The 16006-nt window shown below is 55.5% G+C and overlaps 1 protein-coding gene across 2 annotated transcripts in view; it reads left to right on the forward strand.

Annotated features, from left to right (window-relative positions):
- The first annotated feature begins 898 nt into the window (after positions 1-898).
- The window catches only part of SIRPA (signal regulatory protein alpha), a 42156-nt gene continuing 27048 nt past the window's right edge, over positions 899-16006 (forward strand). For both annotated transcript variants that reach the window (XM_058563059.1, XM_058563060.1), the window contains exons 1-2: positions 899-951; positions 1409-1496. In XM_058563059.1, coding sequence (XP_058419042.1) covers positions 1418-1496 — 79 coding nt within the window. In that variant the 5' untranslated portion in view covers positions 899-951; positions 1409-1417. The remainder of the gene's footprint in view (positions 952-1408; positions 1497-16006) is intronic.

The following is a 16006-nucleotide window of genomic DNA, read 5'->3' on the forward strand; positions in this document are numbered from 1 at the left end:
CCCACCTCCCCAGCGAGGCCCGGACCCAGACCCTTCCCCTCTGGTTTCCAGGCCGCAGCCCCCCTTCTCGCTCCCTCTCCTCCCTGCGCCTCTTTTCCAGGCGGTGCTGAAGTCCTTCCTACACACACGCTATTTTTGTACCATCACTCTCTCCTTCCTCTCCCCCTTCCCCCTACATTCACTTACTTCCTGCTTTTCCTTCACCTCGGGCCGAGCTCTGAAAGAATTGGGCCCCTCTGGCCGGCGCCCACCCCCAAGAGGGCCCTTCAGCTTTGGGGCACAGGGGCAGGGCCGCTTGGCGAGGGGCCAAAGGCAGACCCCACCCCGTGTCCCCCTCCACTCCCCCACTCCCTCCCCGCCTCTCCCCAGCGGGACGCAGGGACAAACCCCGGCCGGAGTCCGGAGGCGAGGGCAGGTCGGCCGCAACTTCCCCAGTCCACCTTAAGAGGACGGTGTCGCCAGCTCGCGGCGCTGACCTTAGGAAAACAAGTTTGCGCTCAGTGGAGCGGGGGGCCCGGCCTCTGGGCAGCCCGCGGCGGCGCTTCCACAGCCTTCCAGCCCTCGCAGGCGGCGCAGGTCCGAGCCCGGCCGGCAGTGGGAGGGGGAGGAGAGGGGACGGCGCGGGGCCGGGGGCAGCGGCGCGGGCTTCTGCACTGGCACGCTGTTGGCGCCGGGGGCTCGTCCAGTCCCGAGCCCGAGCGGCTGCGCCGGCGGGGGGCTCGCGGGGCCGCCTCCCGGGGTGCCGGGGCCGCGGCGCGGGCGAGGGGGCGCTGCTGGCGGGCGCAAGCCGAGAAGCTGCCGGCGGCCGAGCCCCGCAGCCCCCGGGCGCGCGGGGGGCGGAGGGAGGGGGGCGGGAGGGGGCCGGGCTGCCGGGAGGGCGGGGGCCGCGGCCGGGACCGCGGGCCGGGAGCGAGCCGAGCGCCGGCGCCGCGAGGAGCCCGGGCGGGGCAGGTGGGCAGCGGCGGGGGCGGCTCGCGCCGGACGGGGCCGTGCTGCCCCTCGCCCTCCGGCGGTCCTCCTCTCCCGCGCTGGCGGTCTCGCTCGGCGCGCCGCCGCGCGCTCCTTTCTCTCCCTCTCTCCCCCTCGCGCCTCTCCGTGTCTCTGGCTCTCTGCCTGGCTCCCTTGGGTCTGTTTCTCTCTCCTGCCGCCTCTCTCTGGCTTTATTTCTCGCGCGCTCGGGGTCTCTCCCCCTCTCTGTCTCTCGATCTCTCCCGGGGAGGGGGGTCTCCGAAAATCGCGGCGGTGACGGCAGCTCCTAAGCCGCTCCAGGCGCCCGTTCCGGGGAGGGGGAAGCCCGGCCGGGAGGGGTGGGGGGGGGGAGCGGGGGGGGTGTCTTAGTCATTTCCCCGCTCCAGCCTGCGCCCGCCCGAGCGCGCACTCACGGCCGCTCTCCCTCCTCGCTCCGCAGCCGCGGCCCATGGAGCCCGCCGGCCCGGCCCCCGGCCGCCTCGGGCCGCTGCTCTGCCTGCTGCTCGCCGCGTCCTGCGCCCGGACAGGTAAGCACCCCCCACCCCCACCGCTGCCATCCCCAAACTGCGGGCTCAGGCCTCTCAGACCGCCACTGGGAGCCGCTCGGCTATGTAGAGCAGTAATAGGGGGGAAAATGCCTGTGATCAGGGTTACAGATGCGGAAACTGAGGCCCAGAGAGGGCCAGCGACTTGCCCAAGGTCACACAGCCAAGGATAAAACCCAGTCTCTCTGGACTCTGACTGTACGGCACTGTGCCACGCACTGGGACATACCCAGATGAGTTGATTCACCCGGCCCCTGCCCAATCTGATGGGAGAGGCAGGCTGTCAGCTGCTTTCAGAGCCAGGAGCCCTGGCTTCTCTAGAAGCTCTTTCTCTGGACCTGTGTTTTCCACACGTTTGACTTCAGGGTCAGAGACAGGGAGTGGGGCAGAGGTCCTCTGGCTCTGCCTGGGATGGAACAGAAACAGGCTGTTGCAATTAGGGAGGAGTGAGCTCTCTCTCTCTGGTGCGCAGAGTAAAACAGTGTTAGCCTGTGTATAGAGGAGAAAGCGAGGAAGGGAGGCCCGGTAACCCTGGGGTGAGCTGCTGCAAGCAGCAGATCCTGATGTGAAAACACAGTGGATTGTCCCTGTGGTTACCAAAGCCTCTGGCTGGATGGTCTTGCTTCTTGTGGCTCTCCTGGCCCCCCCACTTCCTCCTGCCTTCCCTGGCAGCTCCCTGCAGTTCAGGTGCTCTGTGGGGCTGTTACCTGTGGCTCTGAACGTGGCTTTTCGTTGGCCTACATCAAACACCTGGCTGTCTCCAGCAGGCGGGCTCTGAAGGCTACCGTATGTGTTCGCCAAGGGGTGAGGTCACCGTTCAGGAGTACTGCTTCTTAAAGGGGTTTTGCAAAACCACGGTCTCCTGGGAGGGCGTGGGGGGCAGAGAAACGTTGTTCAAGAGTTGGGGTGGAGAAGAAGAATGGGGATCTTATTTTTTGAAGCTGTGTTGCCAGCAGAGGGGTCTCTGCACCTCCCTCGAGGAGGGAGGTAAAGATGAGCTCAGTATCCTCCCCCCTTCTGCATTTGCCTAGAGACTGGTAACCATCTGATAGCACCGAGAAAGGGAGAGCTAGCAAAGAGTGGGTGGAGGGAGAAGTGGGGGTGGACAGCAGCTTCTCTCTGCCCTGCAGTTTCCCCCGAACCTCGGGAATCCATGTAGGCATCCCCCCCACCCCCCGGGGCTTTCAGTGCCAGTTGGGTTCTTGCTGGGCTGGGTGGAGGTAAACACTGATATATTTCATGTCTCTCTGGTGAGTGGCATCTCTGATCTGCTGCTTCCTGCCTGAGCCGGCCATTTACACCCTGCAAAGCCCGGTTCCTGCCCTGCCATCCTCCTGGCCTGCAAACGCACGAGCGTCTCGCAGAAGTGCTTAATTTTCCTGAAGCGGGGAACTGGGCCCAAGTTAATTTCTAAATGTCTATTCCAGACCCTTCTCCACCCAGGACCCTGTGGTTCAGTCCCTGGCAAATGAGCTGTGACGCTGATTAACAAGTGTTCAGATGGGCAGCCTGCCTCTCCTGGGCACTGGCTGGGAACACCAACACCCTTCTTGTGAGCAAATCTCCCCCTTTTACCTATAAAAACAATCTATAAAATGGTAAAGATTAGGCCATAAAACTTCCGTTCCAATCCATTCAGCATCAATAGCCTGAAAAAGTGGGAGCAGCAGAGGGGCCAAGATTAACTTTGAAATAAATAAATCTTAGAAGGTGAGAATAAATTTCTTGGTTGAGGGTGGTGGGGAAGGGATGGGGTGTCACCGTCATAGCTCAAATCTCCCAGCATCCTTCGCTCTCGTTCTACGGGGTTCTGGTCACACTCTGGGCCCTGGCATGGAGTTCACTGGTTTGGCTGAAGGATGGGGCTTCAGGCCCCTCCCTCAATTGCTCCAGGCATGAAATTTATGACAAAGCAGAAGAGAGTCAGGACAGAAGGGCAGGGAGGTAGAAGGAGTCAGTTGTCCAATTTTGTAAGAAAATGAATTTGTTCGAGTGAGAAACTCAAATGTCAGGCTTCAGAAGGCAGCTAGGATTGAATGACTACTAGTGTCTCAGGCAGAACTGTCAGCCTGGGAGGTGTCACATGATCGCTGTGGCTTCACATGATCGGGATCTGGAGGGGCTAGTCATGTAAATTATCTTGGTTGGGGAGGCAGGGGAAGAAGTTTCTAAAGATTCCTTTCAGCACAAATGCTGCCAAAGGGAAATTCTAAAAAGATGCACGTGAAGTCACCAACCTGTGTTCTTGGAGCCAACGAGAGGTCTGTTTCCTAAAACAGCTTTGCTGAGGGAGATTCTGAGACTAGGAGAAAGGCAAGGATCTGGGGCTTGGGGACACCTGGGCACCCTGATTCTGCAACAGCAGCGCCTGCCACTGACCCTGTGGGCTTCTGGCTTGGCCCCACCTAGGTCTTGGGACCTGGGGGTCACCTGCTGGGCAGACCTCAGATGAGCTCCCGTTCACTCCTTGCTCGGCCTGGAGAAGGCCAGGCCACGTTGGGTTTCAGGCTTCGGGGGATAGCTGGGCCCTCTGGTGGGCCTGACCCTTTGGTAGCGGGTGGATGCTGGTGGCTTCTCTGTACTTTGCTGAGTGGCGAAGTTAATCTCGCTTCCTCTTTCACAAGAAGAGGAAGGGGGAGGAGGGCTTTGGCCCCAATGGGCTTGGGCTGTTAGAAGGTCCTGTAAAGCCCTGGTGTACTCTGGATATTTTCTGGCCATTAACTTTTCCTTTCCCAGCCCCGTGGACCTGACTCATTCCCTTACTTGCAGTCATTCAGCACGTATGACGTCCTGATGTGAACCACGTGTTGCGAGAAGTGGGGAGAACCAGTGATGGTTGAGTGTTGGCCGTGTTCCAGGCTGTGTGCTGAGCGTCTGCCTGTGTGATCTCATTAGTCAGCCAAGCAAAGCATGGGTTGGCTGTTATTTCCCCATTTTGCAGACGAGGATAATGGAGTCCAAAACGGAGGAAGTCACTTGTCCAAGGAGTAAGTGGTAGGGAGCCTGGATTTGGAATCCCGGCCTCCTGGCTGCGTAGCCTGAGGAACAAGTTTCACTGACTTAATCAGAATTCGGTAAGCCAAGCTGGAGGGAGCAGGAGGCGCGCCCTCTGGGCTCAGGTGGAGGTGTGTGGAAGGACACCTTCCGGGGCAGAAGTTTTTGACTGAGTCACAGTTGTGTCTCTGAGAGGGCGCTGAGGGTGGAAACCCTGACAGCCCGTTGGCCCTCACAAGTGACAGCTCATGGGAGCGACGTGGCTCCCGTCAGAGCCCCCCATCTGGGCTGCCGAGCTCTGGAGCCCCCAGAGCTGGAATGTTCCTCCTTGCATCTTCCTGGTGCCCTTTGCGACAGATGGAGAGGGGGCGTGTGAGAGGAAGGAGTCTAAAACTGTTGTGCGGATCCCACACGCGCTCGCTCGCGGCTTCCAATGGCTCCGTGCGACAGGTTATTTTCTTATTTGTCGTCTTGGACTGCAGGCAGGTCCCCCCCTCTCGTTTGAAATGTGCTCAGATTTCTGGCCTGTCAACACAGCTCAGATCATGTCACCTCCCTGCTCAAAACTGTTGAGTGGGTCCAAGTGTTCTTTTAAAAAAACGCCAAACTGCAGCAGGGCCTGGGCTTCCTCCCTGACAGGCCTTATTTCTCAGCCACGTGTTCTCTGAAGAGCTGACCTGTTGAGACGCTGCAAGATCACCAGGCTTGCTCCTTACAGGCCGAAGCTTTCCCGGCTGCTCGAGCCCATTAGCACCTAAAAGACCCTGAGAAGTCCCGCAGTTTAGAATCCCAAGTTGGAACCTATTTTACTCCAGGTTCCCCAAACATGAACGAGAGGCGTTTCGTTTATATAATACCCATTAACACGCGGCCTAACCCAGTTTGGGAAATGCGTTTGTACAAGCCCATGCCCTCAGCTAAACTCTCTCATCTCTGTACCTTTGCCTATGCTGTTCCTGCCATCAGAGAGGCCCTTCCCTGTATCTCCTTGTCTTCGTATGTCCAAATGCTACTCGTCCTTCATGGTCCAGTTTGTGCTGCCTCATATTCCAAGGGGTCTCTTCCTCCTCTGAACCCTGCCCTCAGGATTTTATCTGCCCTGCTGAGGCTGCTTACTGCTTTCTCCTTGTTGTGTCACCGTATGCACACACCTGCAACGCTCACACCTGGTTGGCATGGTGATTCTGCAACCTTGGGATCGTGTAGCCTCTGCATGTGGAGACACAGACAGCCGAGTGCTGAGTCGCAGGCGTGGAGCCAGGCCCCAGGGTGCGAATCCCAGCTCCACTACAGACTTGGACAGTTTACTGAGCCTGTGCCTTGGTTTCCCTGTCTGGAAGAGAGAGATGACATCAACAGCTCTGTTTGGAGGATGAAGTCAGTCAGTGCGTGTGTAATGTGTGAAGCCAGCCTGGCTGTGGTGGATGCTTGGTGCCTGTCAGCCGCTGTTGTCAGCATCCTTGCTTTGTCTGCTTGGATCTCCTCACCCATGAAAGGGGACTGACTTCTGGAAAGCACCTAGCACAGCTCCCTGCACAGCACGTAGTGGGTCCTCACAAAGCAACGAAAGCTCTTAAGGGAGTGAAAGTCATCCTGCCTGATGTTTCTCCTGTGGCTGTTATGGGGGATGGACAGGCTGAGTGGAAACCGAGCGAGTGTGATTGAATTGTCAGTTACCGAGACTGAGCGCCCGGGCACAGCCTGCCTCTAGGTGTCTCTGTCCGGATGCACAGGTCTGGAATTGTGATTCCCAGCCCCGGAGAGCCCGAGGGGGCCTGAGAGCCATCCGTCTAGTGCCTCATTGTGCCACGGAGAAAGCTGCAGCCCCGAGAAGGGAAGGGACTGGCAGGCTCACACACAGACCCGTGGCCAGGCCTGGGTGGGACGCCAAGCCCTCTGTCGTCCAGGCCAAGGCTTTTAAAAAGTGGGCTGTACAGTAAGTTTCCATCATTAAAGCTAAAAATCTGACAGGATCCCACATTCCGTGGGAAAATACTAAAGTAATAATAATGGGAACCATCATTTCCGGCCACTTACTGGGCTCAGCACTTGGTGTGTGTCTCCCGGTAGTACTCACAGTTACCCTGGGTGATGTGCACAGTTATTATCAAATCCATTTGACCAGTGGGAAAACAAGAGAGGCAGAGCGACTAGCCCAAGGCCACACAATAAGTGGCAGAGTCAGAATGATGACCCAGATCAGCCTGACTGCAGAGCCCATGCTAACTAGACATCAGTTAGCCTTGTTTGGCAGATAGGGAAACTGAGGCCCAGCAGTGCTGGCATCCTTCTCTCTTGGTGCTCCTCTCGTATTTCCATCAATCAGTGTATTCTCCCCGGTGGCAGAGGTGACGGGTGTTCCCAAGATGTGTTTCCGTCCCATGCTGGAGAAGGAAGCGTCTGTTTTCACAGCTGGAACTGTGTTCCTGTTAACTCGGGGCGTTCCTGGGACAGCTCTTCTGCGGGAGCCCTCCGCAGGGTGGACTTCCCTGCCAGGTGTCTTGCCAGGCCCTCCGTCCAGAGAGATGCAAAACAGCGAGGTGGAAGTCAGAAAGGATACAAATTGGTTCTTTGTGTCTGTAAGATTTCCTGGCACATCCATTTGGGGGCGCAGGGTGTTAGATGGCTGCAGATTAGCGCTAGGAGCTGAGGGAGATCAGGTGCCGGATCAGGAGAGAGACTGAAAGAGTGAGCGAGGAGCCTCCAACCCGGAGGGACGCCGGAGTGGGGGGGGGGGTGACGATGCCAGGCCGGCTCTGTTGCCCCCATTCTTCAAAGCTGACAGTGTCCTCCAGAAACGGAAGCCCGTGGTGGAAGGAAATAGTGCACTGCGTGCTGGGCTTTAGCTGAGCCTTGAATCCGTGCTGTCTCTTCCTTGTCTTTTTATTTTGGAAAATTTCAAACATACACAAAATGAGAAGGGGTGGCAGGCGAACCCAGCTTCAGCGCTGACCTGCCGTTGTTGTTTCCCCTCACCCTGCTGGGGGCAGGGGCTGGGCGAGTATCGTAAAGCAAACGCTGGACATTGGGATCGTTTCATTGGTCAACTCTTTGATGTGCATCTCCTGATGTGCGCCGTTGTCTAATCCTTAATGAGCCAGAAAGTGTGGAGTCCTTCACCCCCATTTTGCGGATGAGGAAACCAGGCTCCCCAAAGCCAAGTTGGGTCCTCCCAAGGCCACACGGCCAGTGAGAGTTAAGCCGGATCCAAGCCTCAGTTTACTCTTAACCACTTTGCTGTCCTTATTATGGTCATTTATAAATATTCATTCAACAGATATTTTTGAGCATCTCCTCTATGCCAGGGGTGGCTCTAGGTGCTGGGGGTAGGACCGTGAACCAGACAGACAAAAACTCCTGCTCTCACAGAGCTGACGCTTTAGTGAGAAGACAGGACAGACCCAAGGGAACGTTACGTCAGGTGGAGACAGGTGCCGTGAAGAAAACTAAAGCAGGACGAGGGGATGGAAGGTGGAGTGGGGACAGAGGAGGGCCTCCCAGGAGCAGAGGCCTGAATAAAACTGAGGGAGGAGCTGTGGGACTATCAGGGGAAGAGCACACCACACTGAGGAATAGCAAGTGCAAAGGCCCTGAGGCTGGAATGAGCTTGCTGTGTTCTGGGAATAGCAAGGAGGTCCATGCAGCTGGAGTGAAGGGAGACGGGTGGGGGCGTTAGGAGAGGTCAGGGCCAGACCAAGTAGGATCTTGGTCCTTGAGCACCTGACATTGAACATGTCGGGCCATGTGATAGGATCATTACTCTGCACATTATCTCATTTCATTCTCACCACAGTTCTGTGAGATGGGAACTGTTATCATACCCATTGGACAGGTGAAGAGACTGAGACTCAGAGAGGTGAAGTGACTTGCCTGAGGTCACACAGCGTGTAAATGCAGAGCTAGGATTTGAGCCCAGGCCCCTCAGTGCTGCAGCATCCTCCTCACTGCTCCCCCTCTTGCCCCTTTTGGCTCTTCACCCATAGCAGCTAGAGTGAATCCAGTCCTCTTTGATCCTGCTCCAAACTCCTCAGTTGCTCCCACACCCTGTAGAATAAAATCAGACTGCTTACCATGATCCATGATACATGGCATTTTCTGGACCACGTCTCTCTCTCCAGCCTCATCTTACACCACACTCTCCTTCCTCCATGGGCTTCAGCCACAGTGGCCTTCTCTCTGGCACTCATATGCACCAGCTTCCTTCCCACCTCAGGGCCTTTGCACTTGCTGTCCTCTCCTACTGGAACACCTTCCCGAGCCTTTACTCCCTTCGGGTTTCAGCTACAGTCTCACCTCCTCGGAGATGCCTTTCCCAACCACTCCATTCTAAAAGAGATTTCCCCTTGTTATCTATCATGGCGCCAAATCTGTTTGTTTCCCAGCACTCCCGGCCATTTCTATATTGGCTTCATTATTTCAGCCCTGTCTTCCCCACTAGGATATAAGTTACATGAGAGTGGGGACTCTGTCTGTCTTATTCACTGCTGGGCCTCCAGGGGCCTTAGCACAGGGCCTGGCAACAGCAGTCAGGTTGATATGTATTGGTTGAATGAAGGAGCAGGTGGGTACTGAGATCCCCATTTTAGGAGGGGGCTCAGAGCCATGATCTCACACAGGCACTACCCCTGGGCCCAGAGCAGAGCTGTGTCCTAACTACCAGGGCCACAACCACGCCGCAGACCCCTGCCCATCGCACTGTCACAGGGCTCCCTAAAATATCAGGAAGCACAAAAACATCAGTGCCAGCCTGGGTAGGGGAGGCGGCCAAGACACCCCGGAATTTATACTTAAAATTCTGGCTCCACAAAACTGCTTGCCCTGGTGTAGACAACGAGATGAGCAAGCAAACCCTGAAATGTAACACAATGCTACACTGTCTTGGCCGGGGTTTGGTTTGGAGGGCCCGCTTCGGGGGTCAGCCTGCCCCAGAGGGTCCTTCGTTGCACAGCCGTCTGGTGTGATGGGTGAGGACACAGGTGGAGTCAGACCGCTCCGCAGCCCCGTGACCTTGGCCAAGTGGCCCTACCTCCCTGAGCCTCAGTCTCGTCCTCTGAAATGGGGGTGTTGACAGCCCCGTCTTGCTGGGTCCCTGCAGAGGTTTGGTGAGGCCTGTCGTGCTCCTGGTAGTGTCGGTGCTCAATGCTCGTTAGCCGTCATTACTATTACTGCTGTTGTCGTGTGGTCATCATTTTACGTTTGGGCTCTAAAGAGCACGTGGAGTTCCTGCTCCATCGCTTACCAGCCGGGAGACCTGAAGCCCCCTACGCTGCCCCTCTGGGCCTCAGTTTCCCCTTCTGCGAAGTGGAGGCTCAGCGTGACTGCTCTCCTGTGGGTCCCTTCCAGCTGTGGTGCTGCAGCCTGGATGCCCGGCTCACTGTTTGTCTTGATGACACCCCAGACCCCCTCTCTCGCAGGGGAGGCGGTGGAGGGGGCACCCGCTTTGGAGCATGTTCCTGAGTTTGAATCCAGGCTGTGCCACTTGCTGGCTGCGTGCTCCAGAGCAAGTGTCTTTTCCTGCTCTGAGCCTCAGTTTCCCCATCTGCAAAATGGAAATGCTACCCCTGTTTCCTCCCCCACGGGGACTACGTAGGGTTAAGGGAATCAAGAGCTGTGGAACGTGCTTTTGCAAGCTGCAAAAAGCGCTATAACAGGCATCAATGAATAGTGTCAGCTTGGGGAGAAATCTCATCCGGAGACTGTCTGCTGTCGGCAGCAGAGTGTGCCGAAGCCTTGGCAAATGTCGTTTAATAAATGCGTGTTGCTTTTCAGGGGGCTTTATCTCAGCTGGGAAAATGTGTGCGCATCCTTGGCAGCCTGACAATCCAGCAGCCTGAGCTGGAGGGGACCCTGTCGCAGAGAGAAGTGATCGCATACGAGCTCCGATGGCAGAAGTCTGTGTTTGAGACCTGCCTCTGTCCCCTCCCTGCCTTCAGGGTCTCAGCTGCCTCACCTGTAGGAAGGGGCTGGTGACAACAGCACTCGCCTCCCTAGGCTGTCGAGACGGTTAAATCAGGGCTTCCCATTATCTGGCTTCGTCTACACATTGTATCCACGAGAGCATGGCAGGCAGCCGAGGGCCTGTCCTAGAGGAACGGGTGGTGCCTGGAGGTTGGAAGGACGCCACCTGGGTTCTCAGCCTCTCTAGACCTCACTGCCCGGCCTCAGTTTCTCCATCTGCAAAATGGGAAGGTGGGAAGAAGGTTCTTAGGTTGTTGAGGCACCAAGCACAGTGGATGGTGGATGTTAGTGTCCCTACGTGCTCTCCCAGCCTCATCTGGTCCCCAGGCCTGGTAAATATGAAGGGTGCTTACAGCACACACATATTGATAGTTCTTCCCTCCCACTTTGCAAACACTTCTTCACTTCCAGGCCCGGTCTACACCCAGCAAACACTCACAGGGCCTCTGGCCCTCCCGGCCTCCTTGCCAACACTGTGCTCAGCCTGCTCGCAGGTCCGGCTCCGAGTGGTCTCCTGGATACGCTGGAGCAGAGCTGGCTCTGCCTCAGAGAATCCTTAGCTTCTCAGGCTTAAGGCTGTGATCGGCTGTCATCCCCTCATCCTTCCGTATCCGCTGCAGGTGATGGCTGCCCTGCGCTGAGTGCTTGCCGTGCCCCAGGCTCTGCGCTGAACCCTTCACACACATTAGCCCCTGTCATCCTGTAACAACCCTAGTGTTATTATTATTATCATCGTCAGCATTCTACAGATGAGAAACCAGAGGTCCAGAGGGGTTAAGACTTTTCCTGGGGTCTCGTGAACGGCAGAGTTAGAATCCAAACCAGAACATAGGTTCAGCCAATGCCAGGCACTGGTATAAACCTGGCAGGTACTGCAGGGAACAAGACTAAGTCCCTGCTCTGAAAGGCTTGTAAGTAAGTCTAGGGAGGGAGATGGACACTAAGGAAATTGACAAATTCCTACATAATGTGTCAGGTGGTGGGTGATATGTAGAATAAAGCAGAGCCAGGGGCATTGAGGGGGGTAGCAGTTTATACATGTGGCCAGGGAGAGCGTCTAGATAGGCTCCCTTAAGGAGGGAGCCACAGTGTGGATATCTGGGGGGTGAGAGTGCCAGGTAGAGGCAATGGCAAGTGCAAAGGCCCTGAGGTGAGTGGAGAATCTGGCCTGACTGAGACCAAGGCTGTAGGGCCCTGGGGGCCACTGGAAGGATTCTGAGTCTCACACTGAGTGCAGTGGGGGCTGCAGGAGGGTTTTGAGAAACGGAAGGATGTTACCTGGCTTAGGTTTTAGAGGCTCCTCTGGCTGCAGGGGTAGTGTGTGTTGGAGAGAGGTGAGGTGGAGACGGGGAGGCCAGTTTGGAAGCTGAGACAAGGATGCAGGTGAGGGACAGCAGTGCAGTAGAGGTGGTGGGAAGAGATCGGAGTCTAGCCATATCTTGGAAGTTGAGCCAGCAGGATATGCTGATGATGGGATGTGGGACATGGGGAGAGGGGAGTTGAGGAAATGTACAGTTCCCAGTCCAGCTCTTCTAACCTCTGAACATCTGCCCTTGGGAGAGAGACAGTGGTACCCCCTCGTTACAGTGAGAAAGTGGAGGCTTGGAGAAAAGTGACTTTGCCTAGTCACCCCACTAGGGACAAGTGGCCCCAGAGCCCGACTTTGGGCTGTCTAAGCACTTTAGGAGTTTACCTGCTACCTGGAGGGTCTACCAGGGTCTACCCTTTCCCTGCAGGGATATGGCCCAGTGCCCAGTTCTCAGAGTTGCCTGGAGTGAGGGCAGAGGAGAGTACCCTGGACTGCTGGGCCCACCCCCACTTTTTTTTGCAAGACCACATGCGTCCCCATTTGTGCTCACTTCAATGCAGATGGTGGTTTCTACCGCAGCACCTGGGGCGTCTCCACCCAATGGGTTTATCCGGTGGTACCGGTAGATAGCTCCTGGTGACAGCCTGCTGTTCGGATGGCAAATGAAGCCGTCCTTTAAGGTGCCAGGTTAGCCTAGTCCCAGGCTGGCCCTATCCCAGCTTGCTCACAGCCAACCAGCATGTCCCAGGGACTCTGCCCTGGTCCCTGGACTACGCAGAGCCCTTTTCTCCCCTCTGCACCTTTGCTTATGTGGTTCCCCCCTCCTAGAATGCCTTCCCTTCTCCCCAGCCTATGTCAGTCTTCAAGACCCAGCTCAGGGGCCACCACCTCCAGGATGTCTTCCCAGATCTCACCCCTCTTGCAGGACCCCATCCCCAAACTTCTTCTTGCTCACTGATCACCCTGCATGTGGTCATTGTCTGTGTCCCAGACTCTGCCCCACCAAGGCAGGGACCCATCTTACTCAGCTCTGTGTCCTGTGGCATCTAGGACAGGGCCTGGCAGCAGAGAGAGGTTTGAGAGGGCATGAATGAATCATTCTGACTCCAGAGGAGAATCAGTGCCTGCCTGTGGCTGTGGGAGCCCCGGGCGCCCTGCCCTGGTCAGCTCCAGCGGGCGCTTCCGGGCTGGCCCCTCCACCGCCGTGCCCTGGGGCTCGCACACAGTAAGGGTGCTCAGCGAAGGTTGTCTCCTGTCAAGGGCAGTGCCCTGTGCCGGGGCCACGTGGGGCCGTGCCCACCCGGAGCAGATGGCAGACTTGAGGGGAGTGTCTCTCCCCCCCTTCTTCTCTCACCATCCTTGTGCCGGGCACGTTCACAGCTGGGCACACCCACAGACACGGGTGCTTGGACACACGGGGGGTACACAGACAGTGCTCCCCAGCACTTATGCCGGCACACACCCTCACATGCACACTAATGCATACACTGCTCCCATTGCACACATGCCCTCCCTGCGCACACACCCTCTACACACGTGCTCTCCCTCCTCACACACACACACTCGTGTACACATCCCACTCACGTGCTTGCCCCTTCTGTACTCCCCTTCCCACACACACATTCACATGCACCTCCATGCTCACACCCCTCCCAGACATCTGTTCACACCCTCGGGCACGGACACACCCTCTCATGCCACCGACATGCTCGCACACACCCAGGCCGCCCGCGATTCACATTCTCTGCTGCGCACAGTTCACACCCGCTCGTGCCCCTGTTCCCTGGCCCCCATTCAGACACACTCCTGAGCTGCGCTGTCACACATTCCTGCACACACGCATCATCTCTTGCACATGCTCACAGGCGAACACACCTGCTTGGTCCACCCCTGCATAAGTGTGTGTGAATACTTGCACTCGGCACACTTGTGCGTGTGTGTACACACTCCCGCATCTGCTCTATTTCATTCCTGTGTGCGTACTCTTTCAGCCACACTCCTGCACTACGTGCTCTAACACACGGCCATCAAATGGTAACCCAGAAGATGCCAAAGGCGGCCCCTGAGGAGGTGCTGTGTGCGTGGGGTGATAAACCAGCAGCCCCGGGGACGGCCAGTAATGATCGTGGTCTGGGAGGGGCACGCCGAGCTGCCCCTGCTGTGGGAGCCGGGGTGTCATTCGAGCCGTCTTGGGATGCTGAGCCCCGGGCACGGCCAGAGCTCCAGCCGTAGGCTCCCAGCCCTGGGCTCCTTGAGTTTGTGGAAATCTAAGGGGTGGCCTTCACCCCATCCCAAGGCCCCGGCCCTGGTGGCTTGCTGCTTCCAGGGGACAGGCAGGCCCCCAAGCGAGTGGCAGTGAGCGCCGGTCTGAGCAAGGCCGGCTCTTAGGAAATGTGCGTTTCAGCTTTGCCTCTGCGCCCCGGTGAGGCAGGCTTCTGGAGGATTCACACTCGGGGATCACAGCCGCCTGTTTCCCTCCCAGCAAGTTTCGGTTCTAAGTTGATTTTTTTTTCTATTAGAGAAGCATCTATGCTTGTTTTTTCACTTCTGATGAAAAGTGTTTTCATCTTTCTCAATCTCAAAAGCCACATGTGAACGTTGTAAAAAAAACATTGAATATATTTTTCCAAGCCCGTTGGTCGGTTCTCAGCCCCGTCTTACTGCATCTCTCCCCCTCCTTGGCCTGTTCTTGGAAGACAGAGGAGATGGGGTGGTGCGAGCAGCGGGTCCCTGGGAGGGGGCGGGAGGTGGGGTCAGAGATGCCTGCGGAGTCACTTGTCTGAGGGGTTGGGGTTCATTCCAAATGTAATCATTGGAGTTACATTCTTAAAGTCTGTCTTCTCCGCTTGTGTGCAAACTCCATGAAGCCAGGGACACAGCCGTCCCGCAGCCCTCAGCTCAGGGCCTGGTGCGCGGTAGATTCCGGTAATCCATGGCTGACCACCCCTGTGCACACTGGGTTCCTCTTCCAGCAAATGGACGGGGCTGTTCCACCCACTATGCTGACTTCTCCCATTAGAAAACTACTCACAGGTTTTATTTCATTACTTTACTATTTTTCAAAAAGCAATAAATGTTCACTGCAAAAAAAAAAAAAAAAAAGGAGGGGCCAGCGCAGTGGCGTAGTGGTTAAGTTCGTGTGCTCTGCTTCGGGGGCCCAGGATTCGAGGGTTCGGATCCTGGGCATGGACCTATGCATTGCTTGTCAAGCCATGCTGTAGCGGCATTCCATATAAAGTAGAGGAAGATGGGCACATATGTTAGCCCAGGGCCAGTCTTCCTCAGCAAAAAGAGGAGGATTGGCAACAGATGTTAGCTCAGGCCTAATCTTCCTCACAAAAAAAAAAATGAGAGAGAGAGGGAGAGAGCGACTTCAATATATTGTTTAGCATAAGGTAGAAAACGTGTCCACCCCCATGCCTGCCCCCGCCCCTGGGTCCCATTTCCCAGACATAACACACCTCAACATTATGGTCATGATCATTCTAGACCTTTTCTCTAGACATTCGATTGGTTAGTCGATCTGCAAATATCTATCGAGCATCACTCTGTGCCAAGCACTGTGTCAGGAGCTGGGAAATTAGCAGTGAACAAAACAGGCAGAATTCCTGGAGGGAAGGTTCATTCAATTGATAAACACGTATGTAACATACATGTTACATGTATAGCTTTTTCTTATTACCAAATGAGATACTGTAAATATTCTTTAATGTTCATCCAGTTTAGAAAATCTGAAAAATACCCAAAATAGAAAGAAAAAAAGAAAAACCCATCAGTTTTAGATTCATGGTCCAAGGAGAGTTGTGTTTTATAGCTTTGTTCAATACCCTGCAGTTTTTATTTATATATAGTTTTATTTTGTTTTACAAAGTCACGATCATACTGAAAGCATAGTTTTTCGTTCTTTTTTTATTGCACAAGTAATGCAAACAGAAAATGTAAAAGCAAAATTGCTTGTAAATCAGCTCACAATTAATCACTGCTAATCCTTAATATCGTATATACATTTGCTCCAGAACTAGAAGTTTGGGATCACACTGAATCTATCACCCAGTAACTGACTCTGATCTCATAATATATTTCTGCATCAATAATTATAATTCTATATGTCATTTTCATGGCTGTAGACTTGGTCGTCATGTGAGTTGATCATGGGATCAACTAGTCATCTTTTCTTGGACATTAGGACATTTCCAATTTTTTATTTTTATCAGAACACCTAAATGAATGA

The sequence above is a fragment of the Diceros bicornis genome, chromosome 19 (genome assembly GCF_020826845.1).
Source record: "Diceros bicornis minor isolate mBicDic1 chromosome 19, mDicBic1.mat.cur, whole genome shotgun sequence".
NCBI lineage: Eukaryota > Metazoa > Chordata > Mammalia > Perissodactyla > Rhinocerotidae > Diceros > Diceros bicornis.